The 24,257-nt window shown below is 46.3% G+C and overlaps 1 protein-coding gene across 1 annotated transcript in view; it reads left to right on the top strand.

The window, feature by feature from the left end:
- LOC139050101 (pikachurin-like) overlaps positions 1-24,257 on the top strand; it is a 194,567-nt gene that overhangs the window by 149,629 nt on the left and 20,681 nt on the right. Inside the window, exons 6-9 of the mRNA XM_070526314.1 lie at positions 2,369-2,570; positions 20,540-20,684; positions 22,315-22,507; positions 23,652-23,777. Of these exons, the coding sequence (XP_070382415.1) occupies positions 2,369-2,570; positions 20,540-20,684; positions 22,315-22,507; positions 23,652-23,777 (666 nt within the window). The remainder of the gene's footprint in view (positions 1-2,368; positions 2,571-20,539; positions 20,685-22,314; positions 22,508-23,651; positions 23,778-24,257) is intronic.

The raw sequence follows: 24,257 nt of genomic DNA on the forward strand, positions 1-24,257 counted from the left end.
ACGTCTGTTTCTTTAGCGTGGGCCTCAAGCTTCACAACCCGCTTTCTGAGGTCTGAGATGTCTGCGGACTGCCGTGTCATCTGAGTAAGAACATCATCGTATTTACTGGACATAACTTTCATAGATTCCTCAATGCTATCAACAGTTGTTTTAATTTGGGACAAATCGTCAACCTTTGATTTGATGTCCAGTAGCTCAGTAAGCTTGAGATGAATTGCCGCAAGCTCTGAGGTGAACTTCTTTTCTAACGTCTCATTCTGCATTTCCGCAGAATTGGCGCCTCGAGTCGACGCTTTACACGTCACGCAGATCCAAGATTTTTTAGCAGCAACAGACTTCTTTTTGTAAGCATTGTCAGTCACCGCAGAGCATGAGCCGATATGGTAACTATACTTGCATTCTGAGCACAGCAACCACGACTCCGATTCGTGAATCCTGCCATCGCATGCTGGACATATGTCATTCATAGCACCCAGCACACTAGTAAAGTTCGCTCACAGAGTGCACCCAGCAGCAGCAGGAAACGTAACAGAACAAAAGTGCCGTCGATAGGCGAAGAGAACAGACCAACCTGTAACGTTCGTCAAAAGCGTCTTTAGCCGCCGTACAACTGTCTGCTCCGCTGCTGCTGCTGAGTGCGTGTGCGATAGTCCAAGGGTGGCGATGTCCTTTTGTAGGCAGCAGCGGTTGGTGTACCCCACGTGATGGTCCGCGTGGCCTCCGGTTGATCTAATCGATCCTGCTCGTCCACTCCAGCTTTCGTCGTCTCAGGTACTGGTTTGAGGCCACGATTCCAACCTGTAACGTTCGTCAAAAGCGTCTTTAGCCGCCGTACAACTGTCTGCTCCGCTGCTGCTGCTGAGTGCGTGTGCAAACCAGACCGCCGGGAGAAGGCTTTCGTCCTGCATGCCCGCCGTGGTTGCTCAGTGTGGCTATGGTGTTGGGATGCTGAGCACAAGGTCGCGGGATCGAATCCCGGCCACGGCGGCCGCATTTCGACGGGGGCGAAATGCTAAAACACCCCTGCGCTTAGATTTAGGTGCACGTTAAAGAACCCCATGGTGTCGAAATTTCCGGAGTCCTCCACTACGGCATGCCTCATAATCAGAAAGTGGTTTTGGCACGTAAAACCGCACAATTTAATTTCGTCCTGCGTATACGATCGTAGGATAATGAAGGAGCGAACGCCGGGAATGAGCAGCGTAAAATGAGATCAGGTGTGCTTTGGGCGACGCATTTTTGTAAATTGTCTTTGGTGTACATACGCGACTTTAGTGTGATTACAGACACGAAGTTTGAGTGTGTTTGACTTCTGCGCGTTGTCTCTCAGTGTTAATGTGTTTCGTGTTAATTTTCTACTGGTGTAGCCTTCTAATGTACTAGGTATTTGTAAGTGGAGAAGCGCAGCCGGCGCCACCTAAAAGCGTCAGCACTTCCCAATTGTCGCGTTAAAGAACGCCCTCACGAATGCCGCCGCACAGTCTCCTAGTTCCCGCCGGAGTCTCCCAGGGTTCGATCTTGAGCCGCGGGGGACGCTTTTCATGTTTTGGCGTTCCTTCGAAAATTTTGTCACAGTTTCATCTCTGATGGCTTGCGATGCTTCGTTTAGCAGACGGAGAGCAGTAACCACATTTTACCAGCCGGTTGTAGTGAAATGCTTGGTTACTTTTTGATATATGAAAATACCGACTGGTGTTCTTGTAAGTACGAATAGTTAGTGCATAATATTTGATTCATTATCAAAGCTTCCAATGTACGCCCAAGCCTACAAATAACTTCTCGTTTTCTTTCTGCACGCGTGCGAAAAACTCAGTAAAGTATTACAGCTAACTCTTCTATACGCGAGAAATAAAAGTGAACGAGTCCTAATTTTTTTCTTGATGTGGAACAGTTTGGGCATCACAGTGTTAACAGCTGACGGTGTTCTCGAAAGTTCCCCATCTTTATTGAAGTACGCAAGTAACAGGACGTGTGCGTCAGTGGGTCCTTAGCGCTTCTGCAAAAGAGAGAAGATATTGTATGTATCGCGATAGGTTTGCTATGCGTTCCAGACTTCGTTTTTCCGATCCTTGTTGTTTGCTTGTGATTGGGTAAAGTTCAAGGTAAGAAACAGTACGCTCATACGGTTACCAGTGTGTGTGTGTGTGTGTGTGTGTGTGTGTATGTGTGTGTGTGTGTGTGTGTGTGTGTGTGTGTGTGTTTGTGTGTGTGTGCGCGTGTGTGTGCGTGTGTGTGTGTGTGTCCTTTCTGTGTGCTTCGTGTAAGCGCCGGTCCTCTACAATCTGAACTGTGTTGTTGGCGTGTTGTTGGCATTTGCGTCGATGTGTGGTTTTTTTCTAAAGAGTTCTCATTGGGGGCGCGTGCGCAGAAGTGGACCTGCGACGTCCCCGTTTTTCCGGCTCCTCGTACCTCGCCCTGCCTACGCTCCGGGACGCGCACAAGTCGATGCAGATCACGCTCCAGTTTCGGCCGGAAACCCACGACGCCCTGCTCCTCTACTCCGGAGAGACGGCGGAGCTCCAGGGAGACTACTTTGCCATCCTGCTCTCCAAGGGCTTTGTCGAGTTCAGGCGAGTGGCACTGTCCTCCGCGTGCTCCTCGGTTGTCGGGAAGCCGAACCAGAGAGAAACATTTTCCCTCTGGGATCAGACCCTTTCCATGCCATTGTATTTCTTGGTGCAGAGCCGTTTCTTTTTTTTTTTACACCAACCTGGTTCCAGAGTTCTTGAATGACGTCGTATTACACGTAATTAGCCCGAGAAGTTCTTAGCACATCTTCTCGCCAGAGGATGTTGCTGTGATAGTGTTTAATATATACAGCATATGCCTCCAGGCGCTTGGGTTTCAAGGGTTCTGTTTAGGCTGTGGCACTTCAGTTTGTGTGTTCTATTATTTATTCGCAATGCATTCTTTTTTCATGTTCACAGTATACGTCGTTAGTCATTGCCGTAATCGTACTGCATGTCGATTTCACGCACTTTACGGCGACTTTCTCCTTTAGGCCGCTTACAGGCCCCGTCACATGCACCTCTCGTAGTTCATCGCACCACTTCGAACTCATTAACACTGGCCTGGCGCTCGTTGGCCATACTTGGCCCTTGCGCCACAAAACACTACAATCATCATCTGTCCGTAGTTATTTTCGGTTTCCCGTGACTCCGCACGCGGCTATCTTCTTCAAACGCACTTAGCGTCAAGCTCTTCAAGCCTGGGCCGCGCGTGCGCCGTCGATAGCAGGACAGCACGACGACGCCAGTGGCGTAAACGCGCCTGGAGCGTCTGTGTAATTGCCCATTGCAATGAAAGAAGCCCCGACGTGTTACCTCCGTGACTTCACAGCTGTGCTTGTGTGCCGTCCACTGGTCCGTACCCACTATAGACTTCGTGGTGTGGGCCCCAAAGTAACGACGATACACATTGCAACGTTGTTTCGTGTTTATTAACCGTCGCCGCGCTTGGCGAAGAACGTAATTCATGCACAATAATTCGTGCTGCGGCACCGCCAAGAAATGGCCTGATCAGTCAAAGGCCGTGAACTATACTAATGGGAAACAGGTTGAATAGCGCTCCTACCCGCCGTGGTTGCTCAGTGGCTATGGTGTTGGGCTGCTGAGCACAAGGTCGCGGGATCGAATCCCGGCCACGGCGGCCGCATTTCGATGGGCGCGAAATGCGAAGACACCCGTGTGCTTAGATTCAGGTGCACGTTAAAGAGTCCCAGGTGGTCGAAATTTCCGGAGTCCTCCACTACGGCGTGCCTCATAATCAGAAAGTGGTTTTGGCACGTAAAACCCCATAATTTAATTTCTTTAGAACAGCGCTCCATCAATACAGTGACACAACGCTCAGTGGTTGCGTTCGCTGTGGCTGTTCACCACAGTTACCAACCACAGCGGCATATCGCAAGTGACGAAACTAACTGTTTGTTGGGCGAACCTGTGCACAGAAAAAAAATAGCGACACTCAGCACCATGATAGCGGCGAGCACATTCGTCGATCGTCGAAATCTGATCTGCGGGTCAAACGCGTCGGCTAGTTACATACCTGACTAATCGAACGTTCCAGCGTTATAGCTGCTACTCGCGTAAGCGTTAGAATGTACAGCACCGTTCGCGTTGCGCTTGCAATTATCTAACAAAAGGTTCGGCGACAACACAGGCAACAGATAGAATCGGCTACGACAATGTTCAGAATGTTCTGATTCATGCAGGCACGTCTTACGCCGAGCGATAACATTTAACGTTTGTCAGCAGGCGAAAAACGGTCACCAGAAAAAGAAACACACAACGCTATCTTTAACGTTTACCATTTGTCAGGAGGTATAAAACTGTCACCGAAAAAAAAATGTACATAAATACACATGACAACAAAGGGAAGTTTATTTCGCACTTCCTAGAGAGAGAGAGAGAGAGAGAGAAATAGAAGAGAGGAAAGGCAGGGAGGTTAACCAGACGCACGTACTGTTTGCTACCCTGCACTGGGGGAAGGTGTATAGGAACGAAGGGAGAGAGGAGATACAGCGCAGCTTCGCGCACATTTGAAGGTTTGCACCGAGTCTATACACACGGTTGCCAAGACCTGTCGACTTGATTTTCTTCAGCAACGCTTTCGCGGCTTTCTGTACCATCGACGCGTACGATCATGGTCCAAGGATCTTCATTTCTGAAAACGGTCTAGAGTGCAGAGAAGAAGAGAAGAAGAAGAAGAAGAAGAAGAAGAAGAAGAAGAAGAAGAAGAAGAAGAAGAAGAAGAAGAAGAAGAAGAAGAAGAAGAAGAAGAAGAAGAAGAAGAAGAAGAAGAAGAAGAAGAAGAAGAAGAAGAAGAAGAAGAAGAAGAAGAAGAAGAAGAAGAAGAAGAAGAAGAAGAAGAAAGAAGAAGAAGAAGAAGAAGAAGAGAAGAAGAAGAAGAAGAAGAAGAAGAAGAAGAAGAAGAAGAAGAAGAAGAAGAAGAAGAAGAAGAAGAAGAAGAAGAAGAAGAAGAAGAAGAAGAAGAAGAAGAAGAAGAAGAAGAAGAGAAGAAGAAGAAGAAGAAGAAGAAGAAGAAGAAGAAGAAGAAGAAAGAAGAAGAAGAAGAAGAAGAAGAAGAAGAAGAAGAAGAAGAAGAAGAAGAAGAAGAAGAAGAAGAAGAAGAAGAAGAAGAAGAAGAAGAAGAAGAAGAAGAAGAAAGAAGAAGAAGAAGAAGAAGAAGAAGAAGAAGAAGAAGAAGAAGAAGAAGAAGAAGAAGAAGAAGAAGAAGAAGAAGAAGAGAAGAAGAAGAAGAAGAAGAAGAGAAGAAGAAGAAGAAGAAGAAGAAGAAGAAGAAGAAGAAGAAGAAGAAGAAGAGAAGAAGAAGAAGAAGAAGAAGAAGAAGAAGAAGAAGAAGAAGAAGAAGAAGAAGAAGAAGAAGAAGAAGAAGAAGAAGAAGAAGAAGCCTTGAGAAGTTGGCTGGACGCCAAGATTTCGGGTTGTTCGGTGGTGCCCCGTCTTTAAGGATAAGTACTATGCGGCCATTACTAAAGGAAGGCGGCTTCCTGCCTTCTTCGAAAGCCATTTTGACCATCAATAATAAGGCTTCATCGAGTGGTTCTAGAACGGCTGCATAAAAGTTGGTTAAATGTCCATCGCAGCCTAGGGCTGTTCTGGGGCTCATGTCCTTTAGTGCTTGCTTTATGTCTTCTAATGTGATATCGTCATTTAGGCTTAGTAGGAACTCTTCTTCTGGAACTATGAAATTCTCACATGGTTCTTAACTTCATGGACTCGTTATCAGATCGGCTGGTTCATCCAACTCATCATCATCGGACTGTTGTTTAAAGTGTTGTTGAATAACTTTTGCTATCACAGCCAGGTTTAAAGATTTGGTGCCATGCTCGAGGTGTATTTGCATAATACTCATTGCATTTTCGATGAGAGCAACACAATCTTCATTTTTACTCTGTAAGCGCAGTTCTTGGATTTGTCTATGGGATTTCACTTGAACCAACTGGTTGTATTTAGTTTCCAAGGTCTCAAGGTACTCCTTAGTACAACTCGTCATTGAGTCCGCCCATCGGATAAATCGCATTTTTCGAAGTAACTCATTTAACTTAGCAGAGATGCTCCTATGGCGAGCTGGGCCTTCCTTTTCCTGCAGGATCTTTTTCTACGTTATTTGACACATGACATACGACCATAAATCATGGGAACGCAACACAATGACCTCAGACAGGCCCGCGGATGCCGATGAGGAGCTGGTTGCCCGGGAGCACGATCAGATGCTTCATACGCCGCCCAAAGTGACAGCTTACTGTACAGTCGACCAAAAAAGTTTACGGACCAAGAGACCTGACAAAAAGCGGAATATCTCCGCAGCCTCCAAATGCAGCTTGATATTACAATTTCCAGCCTTTACTGGTATATACGAACAACATTGTGATGTACGGTTTTACTGGCAACTTTTAAAGGCAGCTCGTATATTTAGCATTTTCTGAGACCCCGTGGTCCGTAAACTTTTTTGGTCGACTGTACATGGTGCTAAATTCGTGTATACGCCAAAGTCAGAGATAGAAATGAAGGAGGAACCGTTACGTTTGTGTTTGTGGAGTTCGAACGAACGATAGTATTGCCTTCCCTTGTTGTCGTTTCGAAAGGGGGCTAACCGAAGGGCCCTGATTTTATGCGAAACATATTACGAGAGCTCAACCCAGCTCCTCAGGCGCGGCGGTGTCGCCTTCAATACCACGTGTCACCGTGACGTCACGACAGAGGAGAAACGGGGCTCCAACTAACGCCGTCGCTCGCGGCGTCGCCTTCAAGGCTGACCACGTGACACCGTGACGTCACGACAGAGGAGAAACGGGGCTCCAACTCGCGCCGTCGCTCGCGGCGTCGCGGTGGTATATAAGCAGCTGCGCTTGCCTCTGCTAGACACTCACGAGGTGAGAGGCCTCCTGGAGACAGAGCTGCTCGTTGGAATGAGAAGCGAAGGTTGCGGCGTGCTACAGAGACTGTTTCTAGGTGGCTTTGCTACGGCGCAGCGACTACGCGCCCCGCATCGGACGCGGTGAGCGTCGAGCAACGCAGCGTTCGGCGCGACAACGAAATGTGCGCCTGAGCAAGCGCCGCACGCCTGAGCCGACGCCGACGACACCGGCTTTTCTGCGACACGAGCTCCTTAGCGCTGTCGCGTTAAAATAAAGGCTAGTATGCTTCGCATCCTGGGCTTAACCTTATTTAAGCCACAGCCAGTTTTTTAACAATCATCTCATAATATTGCTACGGACATTCGTTTGAGCTGACCCATTTACAAAAGAAATCGCCAATGCTATTCCACACAGTCTCATTCCTCTTCCTGGGTGCACTCTTCATTTTTATTAAAATGTTACACTAAGCCTGTTTTGTAGCCCCTAAATACTTCAAAGATTATGATTCGTTTACTTCACAGCGCATTTCTATTAAACTAAAACATTGAAGTAGCAACCATGAAAGTATAGAAACAAAATTTCGCGCGTCAGATTGCTATTTATAGGCATGGTGAACGACGACACACTGGGGACGCTTTGGCAGAGCCTTCATCGGCGCAACATTAGAGAGTTTTAGTATAGCGTAAGATCCTTGCGTTAGCGTTAGCGTGCGACGCACCGCTAACGCAAGGAAAGACTGCACTGCGCGGCACAAGGTAGTGTTTTAGAATAGCGGAACGGAGAAAAGCGTTAACGTTAACGCAAACAAATACAGCGCCATCTAGATGTAAAGACACAAAGTACTGGAAAGCCAAATCCACACGAAATGTCGAGCTTATCCAATGCCGAATCCGCAAGTGTGTCCCTAAGTCAAGCTTATCGAAAGCCACAGTCGCTGCGTTAATTACGCATGTAGGTGTTTGGTTTGAGCGTTGTTTTGTCGAGAGTCGCGAAACACACCGATTTATCTTGGCATGCTGCGATCGAGTGTTCTGTGGGACCCATATTACGTGTCCTTTTTAGGTTGGGATGACAGACACCCTCATGCTTCGGGAATGAGAGCAACCGCGCAGGTTCTACGTGTCCTCAAGATCCACTCAACGTCGAAGCTATACAACGTTTCGCCGGCAATTTCGCTTCCAAAAAGCGGATTGCCCACTTCTTTCCCATTTTTTGCAACGGACGCCCACCTTGACGTCCATCCGAATGGGTTCAAGGCGAAAACCTCCTTCACGAGGTTCATATCGTCGTCGTTGGTAAAACGCACACGCATTGTGACCACAGCAGCGACCACACTACTGTGTTTTGCCGCGGAAAACATGACATGCATCGGTTCCACATGCGGCTTTACACCAAGCGAACGAGCGAAGTGCACTTGGGCGCCATCTCGAGGCGGATACAGCAAACACATTTAGCAAACCCATAGAGTTGTTCTACTAACTCCATGAGCAAACCCGCTCGTTAAGCCTACTGCGCCGCTAATCGAGAACTTATATCGTAAACAACGCCCATTTGTCACCTGTGCACCGCTGCCGAAGCATCATCACACAAATCTAAGGCGAACACGAGCATTAGTGGGGAAGGATAGAGCCTAGCAGTGCAGGCAGACGGCTCGATAGATCCGAAGCGGGCTGCTCTCACTTCGACTGGCGCCGCCATCTTGCCGTACGTAAGGCTCCCCTTGCGTGCGTTAGCGTTCAACGCTAAATCCTGAAAATAGCGTACGTACGCAAGAGCTCCAGCAGCGTTTACGTATAGCGCATGCGCAGTGTGGTGCACGCAACGCTAACGCTAACGCTAACTGTTTGCGTTTGCTGCTTTACGCTATACTAAAACTCTCTATTAGTTGCAGGCCTGGGTACATAACCTCGAGTTGGAGATTGCTATTCCAAGAGTGTTTGCTATGGAACTATATAGTTGTACAAGTTATATTTAGGAGTTAATAATCAGAAATTTTAAACGCTCGCGTATATTATATCGGTTATCAGTCAACGGTTGTTCTCTTCTCCCCTATTGTGTAGAAAATGCGACGCGTTCTCGTGGCTTTCTTCCCTACGTCAGTGCTCATACATCCGGAAGGCTTCTTCTCAAATGCAATGACACTTCTTTCTTTTTTTACAATGATAGCTGTAAAGCTTTACTTCGCTATGGGTCTGTTGTGTCCGTAGACAAAACTAGGGAGGCTTGCGCCGTGTGCGCCGCCGGGTTCCTTGCAGCACCAGCAGATGGCGCTTGCATCCGCGGCTGCGGTGGCGCCGGCCGTGCGGGGAAAAGAAAAAAAAGAACCGGAAAGTTCGCCTTCGCGCGTAGCGTTTGCCGCAAGCGTTTCTCGGTAATGATTACGGTTGCATAAGCTGCAGTTGCCGGGAAGCGGGAAACTGTGGCATACGAAGCAGGTAGTGAAGTATGGGAGAGGCCTTTGCCCCGCAGTGGGCGTAACCAGGATGATGATGATGATGATGAGTGACGTAACCACACCTTCGCAAGTAAGAAGAACCCGCCTAGCAACTGATTTGTGTTGCGGCAAAGCTATAGGGAGGCCGCGTATTAGCCCCGAGAAAGAGGAATGGCGCCCTCTCGCGAGTGACGTCACGGCCAGGACGCCGCTCGCTCCGGCTCGCTCGGCTGCCGCGCGCGCTCGTTCCCTTCGTGTATGCTTGGGGTATAGGTGGCTCGAGCCGTACGTATTGAAGAATAAGTCGGCTTCTTTCAGCTGCCATACCTTAACCACAGTTTCTTCTTCAAAAGCGTGTGAGTCGAGAAACTTTGCGGCTTGGATATCGCAAGCTAAGTAGCGTTAAAGGGGTCTACTAGTTTTTGCAATGGATATATGCGCCGTGTCTATCGGTAAATTTTGACTAAAAAAAGAATATCTGCAAATTCAACGCGCGAAGTTTTGTATGATGCTTCGCTAAACACTTAACATTCCTTTAGTATTTAGCTATGAGAGGTATTGAATTTTACGTGGAAGAAAAATTTGGTAATTGGCGTCAACATGTTATCCGATGTTAGAAAGACACTGCCCAGCGAAGCTGTCATCATGATTCCTATTACTCTGGTGTGTTCTATTCAAATATGGTCATTCATTAATGCGTAAAAAAATAGTTAGGCGCGCATTCCTTATGAAAATGTTTGCTGCTACTTTCATGCCCCTCTGAAACAGGCCTCCAAAAAACGAATTGCTCATGGCTGCTAACACGACGGCGCGTCATGTAGAGTATTTACATAGTTAATTCACAAACACCATAGTAGCAATCACCTGAGAGAGAAGTTTCGTTGTTTAGATCGAGAGCCACTCAATTGAAAGTGATGAAATGTATCATAGTGGCCCTCAGTAGCCTTTATCGACAATATGGCACACCCCTGATCACGTAACGGTAGCAATCGACTGTCCGTATGGCGAGGTACGCTATGTTCGCGAAACCCATCAGTTCACTTCAACTTCGAATCAAAACCATAAAGCATTTTTTTACAGCGCCAACTGGAATGGCTAAAGTATTCTCGAGCTACTACTACGCAGCTTAGATTGCCTACAAAAGGAAAATGCAAGCACCTTTTGTCTCACCATGTCTCGATCCAGTGTTAATTAATTATACAAACGGATAACTTTCGTCGGTACAAAAAAGAGAACCTTGCAGGCTAATTTAAGTTTGCTCCAATCCAATCGCAAACATTCATAAAGAAAACACCACAAGCCTTGCATATACTTTCACTTGATTTCTGACCCTCCACAGGGGGAATTTCGATATCTTCAATATGTCCCATACTACTAGTCATTGACGCTTCGACTGCTTTCTGGCTGCAGCTATGCGGTCCAGCAGGCATACTTCACTAAACAAATTGGGCCGAGCAGCCTGTGTCAGTTTGCCAAACAGATTCGTCATGTATATTCCTCAAGCAACAAGCACCAGTAAATTTCTCAAGTGAGTTTGATTTGATTTGATTTATTAATTTCCATTTACACACACACATGTACAGAGGAGTGGTAAATGGAGGTGGATGAGGGAAAAAAGCCGCACAGACGCGGCTTGAGGTAACCTCACCCTCTTAGGTACAATATGGCTGCATGGGGTAACACATCAAGCGCCATATAAATTACATTTATATAGTGGCCATAAAACATTGCAGTTATACAATATATGAAAGCACAGTGAAATATTTCCACGATAACAATGCAAAACACACTGCGGCATTGAAATAAATAAATGATATACACTTGGTAACATAGACAAAAAAAGAGGAACATAACATGCATTATTAATCATTAACAAACGCGCTCTAAAGAGGTGAGTTGAACGTGTAGCACGGAAAAGGGAATATATATTGGTACGTTCCTATTTGTACTCTGTAAATAGCTGTAAGCCTTCATTAACTTTACTTCAAATTTCCGTCGCTTAAAAAAAATGAACACGTGAAGAACCGCCTAATGTTGACAAGCAGTTAAAGAAGCAAGTGAGGCGTGTAGAATCTAAGCCAGTATTAGTTAAGTCACCGTGCTACTGCCGAGCGTTTCTGTGAGGAAATGCAAAAATTCGATATTATACCATGAACTACTCGTCGTGAGCAAACCTGTTTTAGCGGAATAAAATCAATGTAACTGCTGTAGAAGTCATATATAGCCAGCTTTGTGACATACTTGTTGCACCGCGGCAGGTATGGTATCATAACTGGATTCCTATAGGTTATGCTTTTGCGATTGTCGATCCGCGCATGAAAAACCCGCAATGGGCTGGTCTGCGTCGCTTCGGCTGGCACTGTAGCGTTGCCTTCGAGAGCTGCATTGTTGCCTAAGAAATTAGCTCTTTGAATAAATGTTCGCAAAGGAAGACGTCGCAAAAATATATTTGAGACGACCACCATAAGTATACAAGGAGAGAGAACGAGGGCGAACAAACGAAAACACCGCAGAAAGCGCCCGGAAAACGCCCGAACTGTAGCAGATGACAGGCGCGAGTCCGTGCCCTGACGTCACGCGAGCGGCGCTCGCAGCGCCGCTCGTGTTCGTTCTCGGGGCTAATAGCGAGTACTCCTGAAGAGCAGCGTGCATACAGGTCGTGGCAAAATTTGAGTTAAATGCACGTGTCTTCTCTCTGGTCCACTCTTCGTAGGTACACGGAGTAGTGGCGTGAGCCAAGTTGCAAGCCGTTGAAACGTCTTAGGCTAATAGGTAAAGTGCGTCTGAATGTCGCCATGTTAGTAATTTCAGGCTAGGTCGTAATGGGCAATCATTGTAGTCAGTTACAGCTTCGCTGTCCAACTACCTTCATAGCGTGGATTGGAGAGCAATATTTTTAAAGCTTAAGCTTTCTTTAATGAGCTCCCCTGCACTGTAACGTGAAAAGTGCAATGCCTTGTATCTGCACAAAAAATCGTAATTTGTAAAGATTTATTTATTTATTTATTTAATTTATTTATTTACAGTACCCTTAGAAACCCCACAGGGTTATTACATAAGCAGGGGAAACAAGGGGCGGGGGGGGGGTGCATCTGATCGTCATGGTAGTGTAAGTGTAGATGATTGCTAGCTTTCAAGCGGTAAGAAACAATTTAAATAAAAAAAGAAGAATACACATATAGATGCATAGAACTCCTTAGAAAATACTCGGGGAAGCTTATAATAGGGTTGGGCCAACATAAAAGTTTGGGCTGGAAGAACTTAAAATTCGGGGGTGGGCTAACTTGAAATTTGGACATGGGCCAAAGTAAATCTGGGGGCGGGCTAAGTTAAAGCTGGGGGGGGGGGGGGAGGGGGCAAGTTGAAATTTTAGGGCGCGCCAACTTAAATTGGGTATGGACCAACTTGAAATTTCGGATGAGACAAATTTGAGGATAGGCCAAGTTGAAATCTGGGGAGGGGGGGGGGCGCAAAATAAATTTTAAGGTGCGCCAACCTAAAATTGGAGGAGGGCCAACTTAAATTTGAAGGTGGGCCAGCTTTAATTTCGTGGTGGGCCAAGTTTAAATTTGGGTGGGGGCCAACTTGAGATCTCGGGGTGGCCTAATGTCGAATTGAACGCTGCTAAGCGTCCTGCAAGTGATGAACTCCTCGCGGGCAAAGGAGCGCATGGAGACGCTTGGAGCGCTTTCGCTGGGCCTCACCAATGCCTCCTTTACTAGATGCCAGCCGCGTCACTCGCTTTCCCATTGCGGCGGCGGTTCCCTTAGTTGAAGTTAGTTCAGCCTAAATTCCATGAGGCGGCGCTCGTTGCCTTTCCAACTTCCGGCGGATGTGGCAGCGGCAGCTGAATGCTCAGCCGGCGCTTTGTGTGAGCGGGCGTCTGTTAGCGAGCGTTATCGCGGGCCTCCGAGATGGCAACAGACGCCATGGTAACCTCCGAGGCCGCAGCACGTGATCTAGGTTGCAGACGTCCGCCACAAGCGGCGCTCGTTGCCTTTTCGCGGAGGAGAGAAAAGGGAGAGGGCCAGGAACCGAGTTTACGGACAACGCGGCTGGCATCTAGTAAAGGAGGCATTGGCCTCACCGAGGCGCAGTCAGTACGCAGGCAACAGCTTGCGTACGGACAAGGAACGCGCGCATAGTACACGCTTGCGAGAGTGACAGCGAGTGTGACATGACATGGCGGCACGGTGTACATGGCGGCTATGCACTCTCCCCTCACGCAACGCCTCACGTGCTACCGCGGCCGCTGGTGTTTCCTTTAGCGTATTTTCCCTCTCCCAAATCACGAAGAACGCTCTGCTCCGTCGAGACGCGCTCGTGCCTGGCGTTCCGGCTCATTTTGTACGATTGCATTGAAGGGGTCGAATGCGGTGAGAAAGTCCGAGAATTGTCTACTAAAGCCTAGGCATTCTTTTCAACCGCAAAGGCCATGGGTAGATGCGCATAAGGTAGCAAAAGCAAGTGAACAAAACAAAGCAAAAACGAAGTCACAGGCGAGCCAACCAATGCTTATGATTTAGTAGACACTTCTGAGAACTTCTCTAGCCTTTTTGTTTTCATGACATTTCGTTAGGAATTCTTGGCAGTAGTAGTGACTCTATGGCATAAGCATTGCTACGGTTCGTACGGTACATAGCTTGCACGGAGGAGAACAAAAGTTTGTTACAGCAGGCACATAAAAAAATATCTATAAAAAATTAGAAAGACAGCAATTTATGTAAACGTACCAAAACAAGACAATTGTGCAGCAAGCTTAATCAGCAACACATTGAAGATATGAACAAGTTCTCCAGAAAAGCGGCCCATTTTAACAGAGAGATAATTTAATAGAAAGAAGGCAGAGAGGTCGGCCTGAGCTAAGGTGCTCTAGCCTGCTACTCTGCACAGGGGGAGGGGGAACGGGGACATAAAGATGTGATGAGGGATGATGATGACATAGCAAGAGAGATGCGCAAAGGTGAAAGCAAGTTCAACACTCTGATAATAAACATTCACAAATGTCATCCATGAAGCCACAATCAGGCTTCGCATCAAGTTTGTAGTCACCAATTTGAGTGAACATAAAAATAGAGGCGTTAGGACGAAGCTGGTGGGGGCCTCTCCTGCGTGAACAGCACAAGCGCCAAACAAAATATTTATAGCATATAAAGAGTTGCGATAAGCGGCTCTAGCACGGCGAGCACTTGTAGGGCACTTTTAGCGGCCGGAGTCTCGAGACCACCGAGAATCACGCCATGCCAGCGGGCCATGCCAGCGGGCACTAGCGGTCCTCTGCGCCATGAAGCCAAGAATCATAGGGCCAATGAAACCGGCGACACTACGAGCAAGCAAAGAGATGAACACAATGAGGAGAGTGTACAAAAAATGCTGAAGCACCTAGTAGAATCAATGCCCATTTTAACAATTTCGCATGTAACTAATAAACATTATATGAAGTGCTGTGGTTTTAACTAATGCAGTGCGAGCACACACATTCATGTAGTAAATACACAAAATAGTATATAGGGATAGGTTGTTTCAAATGAAACTTTGTGAATTCTGTAATAAATCAGTTTTGTTTCAATAGTTTTGAAACAAACGGTGGCGGCTTACAAATTAAAAACTGCTAAAATCAACAGTTTACTTGCTGTAGTTAGATCGGGCTTTGGGAATTACGTGGTTCATATTGATAGCAGATCTTGCGTTGTTAGTGTAGTCAATATATATATATATATATATATATATATGAAGCGGTCTGCGCTGGACGCATGAAAGAAGACGAAGGAAGGTGCTAGGGGAGAAGTAAGAAGGAAGAAGTTGGAATAAAATGGCGGACGACACCCGTCTCACTTAGATTATGTCATTTCTGTTGCCGTTCTAGTTAGGAACGCTACATTTTGGCGCAGCCGACAGTTTTCGAAGACCAGCGATGCGGGTGACGTTTTTCGTCGACCAGGCGTCATCAGAGTCTGTTGTGTTCACCCGATACCAAGTGCACGGTGAGCCAGCGACGGACCTTCCTCTTGAAGTTAGTTCTACCGCGCTGATCAACGTGGTGCTGCAACAAGCTGCAATCAGCCGCCAAGCCCTCGTGCAAACAGGATCGGTGACAGTGAATCTACAACTGCAGACACTGAGCGAACTCGTTCTGGAACCCATACGACGTGGCACCCTCAAAGAGGAAACGCCTGCCGGGAAGGTGAGCCTAGACTTGAGTGTTATGGAACTGCAAAGGAACATTATACAACAGATCGAAATAATGAGAACTTTCGTCCAAGCGCTTAGTCGAGAGCAGTCAGCACGAAGTATTGTTGAACCAGATGTTTTTGAAGGAAAATCGCAAAATGCACACTACTGGCTGTGTTTTTTCGAGTACGCCTGTGACAAGAATCTGTGGCACTCCGACGATACAAAGATTTTGCATATGCGCCGCTATTTGGGCGGTATAGCCAGAAAATGGTATGACGTGCAACTCATGGATTATGGAACAACATGTTGGGAACTGTGGAAAAGCAACTTTTTAGGGGCTTTCGAAGGCAACGCAGTAGAAAGATGGGATGCGGCACTGCGGTTCAGTTATACAGGTGGCTCTCTGCTTGAGTACTGTCTTGAGAAGCGTCGCCTGTTGTATTCTGCAGAACCGAAGCTGTCGTCTTCTGCTGTTGTAGCTTTGATAACGCAAGGGTTGTGTATCGAGATCAGTAGTCATGTCCAGCTCAAAGGTCCAAGAACGTTTGATGACCTTCTGAACTTTCTACAGACCTCAGTGCCAAGACTTACATCGAGAAGACAGCCAGATGGTAGAACAGAGCAACTTGATTCCAATCTAGAGTCATTGCCGTCAACTGAATGTGAACACAGCTTCATAAACAAATCTCTGGGAAGCGTAAATCATGACTGTGAGGATGGTGAAGAACCAATTACCGCAGTTCACGGCAACCTACTTCCACATAATCTGTCTACCGTGCATCACAAGCCCCAGAAAAAGAGCTTCAGTGAGACAGTATATTTGGTGTCGTCAAGCTTATTGTACGCCCCCATTAAGGTAGATGGCATTGAAGTGAAGGCTCTCGTTGACAGTGGAGCTTCGGTATCTATTATCAACAAGACTCGAGTGGATGCCAGTCGTCTGCACGCTGGTAGAACATTGCGTGTCCAAGCCTACGATGGGTCAGTGACCATGCATAGCGAATGGGTAACCCTGGCTATTGAATTTCAAGGAAATGCTATTACCAGTGACGTATTGGCCATTCCCAATGTCACCTACGATTTTCTTTTGTCCCGTCCAGACATGAAAAAACTTAAGATGAACCTCTATTGGGATGACAAGGTAATGGCCGAAGACACGATAAGAACAGAAGACCCTGGTGAAGAACCTAGTGTATCAAGGCTAATTTTTCACCACGAAGACATCAAAACTAAGTACTCAGAGCTTATATGCATAGGAAGCTACCCTCCAGCAATGAAATCCCATGTCGTTCCTTTCGAGCTCGCAGATAAAACAGTGGTTCGTAGAACCCCCTATAATATGTCCAGAGATAAAAAGGTGTGGCTGAAAAAGGAGTTGCAAGAAATGTTAGACGCAGGTATCATCCGGCCTTCTGTATCCCCATTTGCTTCTCCTATCACTATTGCACCTAAAGAAGACGGGACATTCCGCCTCTGCACAGACTACCGGGCTCTCAATCGTCAAACTGAATTGATACCTTATCCAATGCCGAGAATCGACGACATCATTGACGAAACCGGTGGTTGCCATTGGTTTTCACGAATAGATCTCTGCAAGGGCTTTTGGCAGATTCCACTAAGTGAAGAAACGAAGAAGTACACTGCGTTCATAACCCCATTTGACTTGTTTGAGTACAACCGCCTACCATTTGGTTGGAAAAACTCCCCTGCGTGGTTTCAGAAGATTATGACGGACATTCTGAAACCTTACCTGGGCACATTTTGCAATGTGTACATCGACGACATCATCATCTACTCAAAGACAAAGGACGAACACCGTACTCATCTTTCAAAAGTTCTTCATGCCCTCAGTCTTGCCCAACTCAAAGTCATCTTCAAGAAAAGTGCGTTCTTTCAAGATACCGTAGTATTTCTTGGCAGGGTGTTTGATGGACAGACTAAAAGCACCAAGCAAGAATCGGTAGAAAGAATCTCCAAGCTGGTAAAGCCTTATGATGTGCACTCCCTGCGCGTTTTTCTTGGCCTTGCAGGACACTTCCGGGCGTTTATCAAAGACTACGCACTGAGAACAAGGTGCCTCACACGTTTAACTCAGAAAGACGTGCCTTTTCATTGGGACGAGAAGTGCGAAGCTGTCTATCGTGAGCTTGTAAAACTAATATCGTCGGACCCCATCTTGCGAATACCGGATTTTTCCTTGCCTTTCGTGCTGAACACGGACGCATCACATTATGCTACCGGTGCAGTTCTATACCAGAAGCCATCCAAACAAGCTGATCAAACCAAACACTACGTCGTGGGGTACTACAGCTATACTCTGAAACCCGCCAAAAATAATTACTGTACCACAGAAAAGGAAGCTCTGGCCGTCTTAAAAGCTGTGCAGTACTTTCGTACTTACCTGGAAGGTGCCAAATTCATACTTTTCACGGACCATCAAGCATTGACTCAACTTCTGAGCATGGCCCAGCCAAGAGGCCGCATTGCTAGATGGGTGAACTATCTGCAACAATTTGATTTCGTAATTTCGCACCGTCCTGGCCCACTCCTCACTGACGCTGACGCACTATCAAGATTACTTGTACAGGAATCAAGCAATAATCCAGATACAATCAATCATATTAAGCTATGGGAAGGTACAGAAGAGCTCCAGTTTATCAATGGAAGGTATCACGTACCACCAACTATGATTCCAAGGATTCTTCATCTATACCACGACACCCCTGAATCGGGTGGACATGATGGCTTCTGGCGCACTTATAAGAAATTGCTCATGAGATTCACATGGCCGGGCATGAAAAACGACATCAGCCATTACATCCGCACATGCCACCTCTGCCAGGTGAACAAAGTTAAATTCAAGCAATCGACAGACGTTATGACAAACCCTGAATATTCAAGCATCCCGTTCGAAGTAATTCATTTGGACTTCGCGGAGCTCAAAAAGAAGGGGGAAGGAGTCAAGCGAACGCAAGCTTTCTTGCTCTCCATAGATGAGTGCACACGGACGATTGCGGCTAAAGCTGGCAAAGAAGACGCAAACAGCGTAATAGACCTCCTCAAAGCTGAGTGTTTTAAACACACAAAGACGCTCGTCTGCGACAACGGGCCGGCTTTTCGGAGTGCCAAATTATCAAAGTGGGCCCAGGAGCACGGCATCATGATAAAGTATTCTTCTCCATACCACCCGGCAGCAAACGGCCCAGCGGAACGTGCCATTCGAGACATCAAACAGTATCTGAAGATGTATCCAGACTTTGCCGGTGGCTGGAAGTGCTGTCTCGAGGCCGCTGTGAAGCATCACAACAGATCATACACCACGAGTTTAGGCTGCAGCCCTCATTTTGTAACTTCAGGTACAGCGCCCATACTTCCTGCAGATCGTGAGCTAGGTCTCCTAGAGAACCTCGAACTTGCGGAAGTAAGAAAAACTGTCAAAGAACAGGAGATCTACAAGCGCCGCATGAAGCGAAACTTTGATAAAAGGCACAGTAGCGAGATACCGGACATACAGCCTGGAGACTATGTCCTTGTAAGGAAAGGAGCTGTGCCCTCAAATTCAAAATATTGCGGACCATTTCAAGTTATTAAGACTGCATACCAGCATGGAATATTGAAGAATGTCTGCTACGCCGGAGCCTCGGGCCAAACGGAGTGCGCCGCTATTGGAAACGTATTCAAGTATTACCCCAGGAGGTGTAATTAAAAGAAATCCGGAAGAGTGAAGCGGTCTGCGCTGGACGCATGAAAGAAGACGAAGGAAGGTGCTAGGGGAGAAGTAAGAAGGAAGAAGTTGGAATAAAATGGCGGACGACACCCGTCTCACTTAGATTATGTCATTTCTGTTGCCGTTCTAGTTAGGAACGCTACAATATATATATATATATATATATATATATATATATATATATATATATATATATATATATATATATATATATATATATATATATATATATATATATATATATATATATATATATATATATATATATATATATATATATATATATATATATATATATATATATATATATATATGTCATACACTGTAAGGACGTTAGGTAATAATTACTTGGCGTCGGTGGAGTACCAGTTAAAAGTGATTGAGAATGGTACATGAAAGAGGGGTACTGCTTTAATGAGGATGCGTGTGAAATCTGGCAATAAAATTTTAATGTTCCAATCTAGTCTGACGCCCAAATACAATCATCGCTAGCCTGGATCGAGTAGTGTGGCAAGCTGAGGGAAGAAAGAAGATCTTTGATGCGCTTTAAAGGCAATAAATTTAATTTTAGTGGGATTTAAGTGTAGTGTGCCTAATAAACACGAGTGTAATATAAAAAGAACGCCCCACTAAGTTTATCTACTGGGCAGTTGATGGTTTTGTGAGAGCTAATGTTGTGGTATCGTCGACATGCAGTCATTGATTACAGTATTGGACGAAAGTACGTAAATCGATCGTTAATATAAATTAAGAACAAGCGTGGGCCGAAGATGGACCTTTAAGTATTTTGGTTCCCTTGTATTAGTTGTTTTGTTGTTGCTGTTGTTGTTGTTCGTTTGAGTAAGTACCGGTAATGTTGACAACTTGATTTCTAACACGAAGGCAACTGCGTATATTAGTGGCAAGGCAGGGCCAGATATCACTGTTGCTTGTAGTTTTATAAAGAGGATCTGCTGATTAATAGCGTCAAAGGTTTTGGTTAGGTGTGCAAAAATAAGAGCCGGCGAAGCTACCTGCATCAGTAGCCTTTCTTTGGGTAATCGGTGAAAAATATTAGAGTGAGACCCGAACAATATCCACGTTAAACGTCAACGTCAATGAAACGTTCATCATTCTTAAGCTTCTCTGGGCCGGTATTTTGTAGCGATGCCTTTTCCGATGCTATGCTTTTTCACGCTTTTCGCGCTTGGCCAGTGGTCACAGCCAGGGTCTGCCCACATTATCAACGGGATCGGACGGCCGTGTGTGGTGGATGATAAGAATAGCACAGAATAAGGCATAAGGCATCGCTACAAAATAGCGGCCCTGGCTTTACGTTTTCCAGGTTCGACTGTGGCATGGGTCCAGGGACGCTGCGCAGCGACCAGCCAGTGCTACTCAACGCCTGGAACACGCTCACGGTGTACAGGGACCGATGGGACGCATGGATGCAGCTGAACAGCGGTCACCAAGTCCAGGGTCGTTCAAAGGTGGGTTAGGCTCACGTGGTTGCAGAAGCTCGTCCGGTGTTGCTCTGTCGACACCCTTGCGATTGTGGTTCTGTCAAACATCTGACTCGCAAAATTTTCAGTTAGTTTAGAAAGCTTGCAGAAAAGAACTCTAAGCTAGAGCAACCAGACATTCAAAGAGAAGTGGTACATCGTAAAGGCGAATGCGACCGAAGGCAAGATATTCTGGAGTTACCAGCACTACTTGTTAAAGCGCGCTGGCTTGGTTAACTGACTCGTAAATTTGGTTACGCATCTGTTTTAAATATTCGTTTGAGGGCATCAGTTGTATTTACAGAAAGGTGTAAATCGTTGTAAGGAAGACTCAATATATTTGTTTCTCTGACGTGATTCAGTTTGCTCTGCTCTGAGAAAAGCCGCGCCGCGAAGTAATAGCTATGACGTCACGAGAGGTTTGCGCGCCTGGATTGCAACGTCCCTAAAGAAAACCGAAGACCGCATGCGTGTCGTAAAAACCGACATAGCCTGCATCGACCCGTTTTGTCGTCGGGCAGAAGCTTATCAGTTAGAACCTTGTCGGATTTGTATGTTCATAACAACGATGCGGACAGGGCTGCCTGTTTTACGTTGGGCAGCGGGGGTGATGGCTTCGTTTTACGACGGGCACGCGAGCTTCGTTTATCGGAATTGCGATTGAGGGCATTGCAGTCCAGGCACACTAGCGCGTTAGGACATCAATACTTTTTTTTTCTAAAAGATCGCCGGCTTCTTTGAAAGGCCTTAAAAAAGAACGACGTAAAAGAGAACATCGTGGTAGCAATTTCTTTCTGTGTTTCTGAGCACTGTTCGCAGATTTTTAGAGAAAAAATTATCGTGCGTCATAAAAGAAATATCTGAATATTTGCACGCCTAAACTGAACTATATTATATAGTTAAACCGAGCGAGTTCCACCGCAATAAATTGTGTGCATAGGTCGAGACAACAATGAACATGTACGTTTTACGTTTTCTTCAAGTGCAGCGCTTTTTTTTAAACTTTGATTCATGTTGAGCGAAACACGCGATAAATAGAGAATTCCTCTCGATCCTCCGTAGACTCGCGGCCTAAACAAGTTGACTTTTGCCCATGGAAAAGCTGTAGACAGCGAGTCATGTAAAGAAAGTAGTTCTAACAGCTTTTGTCTGTGGACTCTCGGTAACATACGAGCAAATTAATAGAAACTAACAAGATAACAACTTTTGTCTACAAACTATTTGCAAACAACAAGCAGAGTAAGAAATTAACATCTCAGCAGCTGTTTTCTAAATAGAACAGCTTCCGGATTTTCTAGTCAAAACAAATATACGGAATCAGACCAGTCTTAAGAGAACATTGTAAACTGTAAGTCATTTCAGGTTCAACTTTGATATGCTAGGCATAGTTCCATTTCCTTCTTGTGCTGATTGCTCTGCAAAGGCGGCACCATTTCATCCCCGTGTACAGTACATAATATGATTGTGCAGAAATGATGCACCCGTATTTGCTTGCTGCACCTCGTGAAAGACGTGGAACCGTGGCGTCGTTTACATTTTTTTTCTTTGCGCACTCCCGCGTGTAGATCAACTACTGTGGGCCCTTACGTGCGGCATTTGATGATTTTTCCTTTGCCAGGGTCTCTTTTCGAGGATAACCCTGCGATTGAACGTCTACCTCGGCGGATCGCCTAACGCAAGCCTCGCTGCTGGCAGACTCGGTATCCGAGATGGATTGGTCGGCTGCATTCGACATCTAGAGATTAACGGGCGCCGGTACGACTTCCGATCCACAGCGCTACGAGGCGATGCGATCGAAGGCCTCGACGTTGGTATGTGGGCATTTCTTCTTCGTATTATAGCGCTCTTCTCTTTTTTGTGATGTACGTTCGCGGGCAATGCGAATATGAAAACCTGGGGACGTTCTTGAGTGTGTTTAAAATCTTGCGACGTATTACTAAGCCGTTTCACGATGTCGCACTCGTTTACAATTGCAATGTGAAATATTGTAGATGTGCTCATTCTTTAACCTTGTCCGTATATCGAAATACCATAAGAGATTTCCTCAACCTCTTCTTCTTTGACAATGTCAACGTCACATGGCAGTGTGGCGACATGCTGTCAAGCGATAGAAAATGTATGCGCATCCTTTTCCTTTCATAGTCGTTCCGTCTTATCATTTCCAAAACTCTCTTTCGATCCCCCGGCATGCTCATGTGCTTTCTGCCTGGGAGGAGGGAGGGTTTTTTGCTAAATTGTGGCCAGGAAGCGATAGACGAAAGTCGTAATCAGGCATGGTCTGCTAGAAAGTGCTTGAAATAGCCAACCTAAGCAAAAATATGGGGCTGACTGAAAATACGCTTTGTTTCCCGCATTGCTCGCAGTGCTTGCCAATATATCTTAGTTTGTTATTTTGCTCACCTGGAGTTTTACAGCTGCTTTGGTTGTTCATAGTTGACGCGATAGCATTCAGACCCTCGCGCTTTTCGCCATACACTGTATCCATGTACTGAAAAATTTGGCATGAGGGGAATTTAGCAACTGGTGCGGGATTGAAGAGCTCTCTACTGCGCTACGCTTAAAGCGAGCCGCCTACGTCTTGGTATGTATGAAAATTGGCGTAGTATGACAAGAGTGTAGGACGAACATAGGTCATGACATGCGTGTCACGTAGGCCATGAAAAAGCCGTCTACGTCTTTGGGCTCTCATGGTCGTTTCGTTAACCTGGTAGGCTACCCGGACACTGTTTCACGTAACATTGATTCCCAAGGGCGTGTGATCTGCCGGCTTTCTTTTGTGTGTGAAAGAAAAAATTGTGTGCTGCCTTTCATTTTTATTTTTCTCGTGTGCTTTCTGGCCACACCGAATAAGCGTAATGTCATAACGGTGCGGTCTTCAGACAAGGCAATGTCAGCCTGTCGTAACTTTAGGGTGGGTTGATTGCACTGACTGAGTTACGTTCTCATTCTGTGCAGACGAATGTGGCGGCGATGGATGCAGTGGAGTAAGCTGCAAAAATGGCGGCCAGTGCATCGCCAACGGAGTGGAACAGGGTGTATGCCTCTGTGCCTTGGGCTTCGCGGGAGCCTCGTGTGAAACACGTGAGTGGACATTGCAGTAATGAAATGGACGTTCGCAACTACCCTTACGTTTCAGTGGTTGCATAGTTTCTTTTTCGCACCGTGAGGACATCGAAGCACAAGAAGGCTACGGTCCCCTCCAAAAAATTTGGAGGATGCCTAAGCTTCGCCTTTAAGAGTGGAACGCGAGAGCATTGAAAGATCCCTGACTGCACCTCACGCTTCCCGGCAACTGCAGCGTATGTAACCGTAATGTTTACCGGGAAACGCTCGCGGCGAACGCTATGCACGGTCTTTCTGGTCGAAGCGCTGCCTCTTGCAGGGTTTGCGATGCGGCGGAGGCGAGCGCCATCTGGAAGCATTTCAAGGAAGCGGGCGCGCTGCTCCGTGGACTATGAGATACTTACGCGCAGACCAGTGCCGTACACCGTCTCTGGTCTGTTTCTAGGATACAGAAACTCCTGTAACTAGAGATGAAGTCAGAAGGGCCTTGCAAGACAT

Source organism: Dermacentor albipictus, chromosome 9 (genome assembly GCF_038994185.2).
Source record: "Dermacentor albipictus isolate Rhodes 1998 colony chromosome 9, USDA_Dalb.pri_finalv2, whole genome shotgun sequence".
Classification (NCBI taxonomy): domain Eukaryota; kingdom Metazoa; phylum Arthropoda; class Arachnida; order Ixodida; family Ixodidae; genus Dermacentor; species Dermacentor albipictus.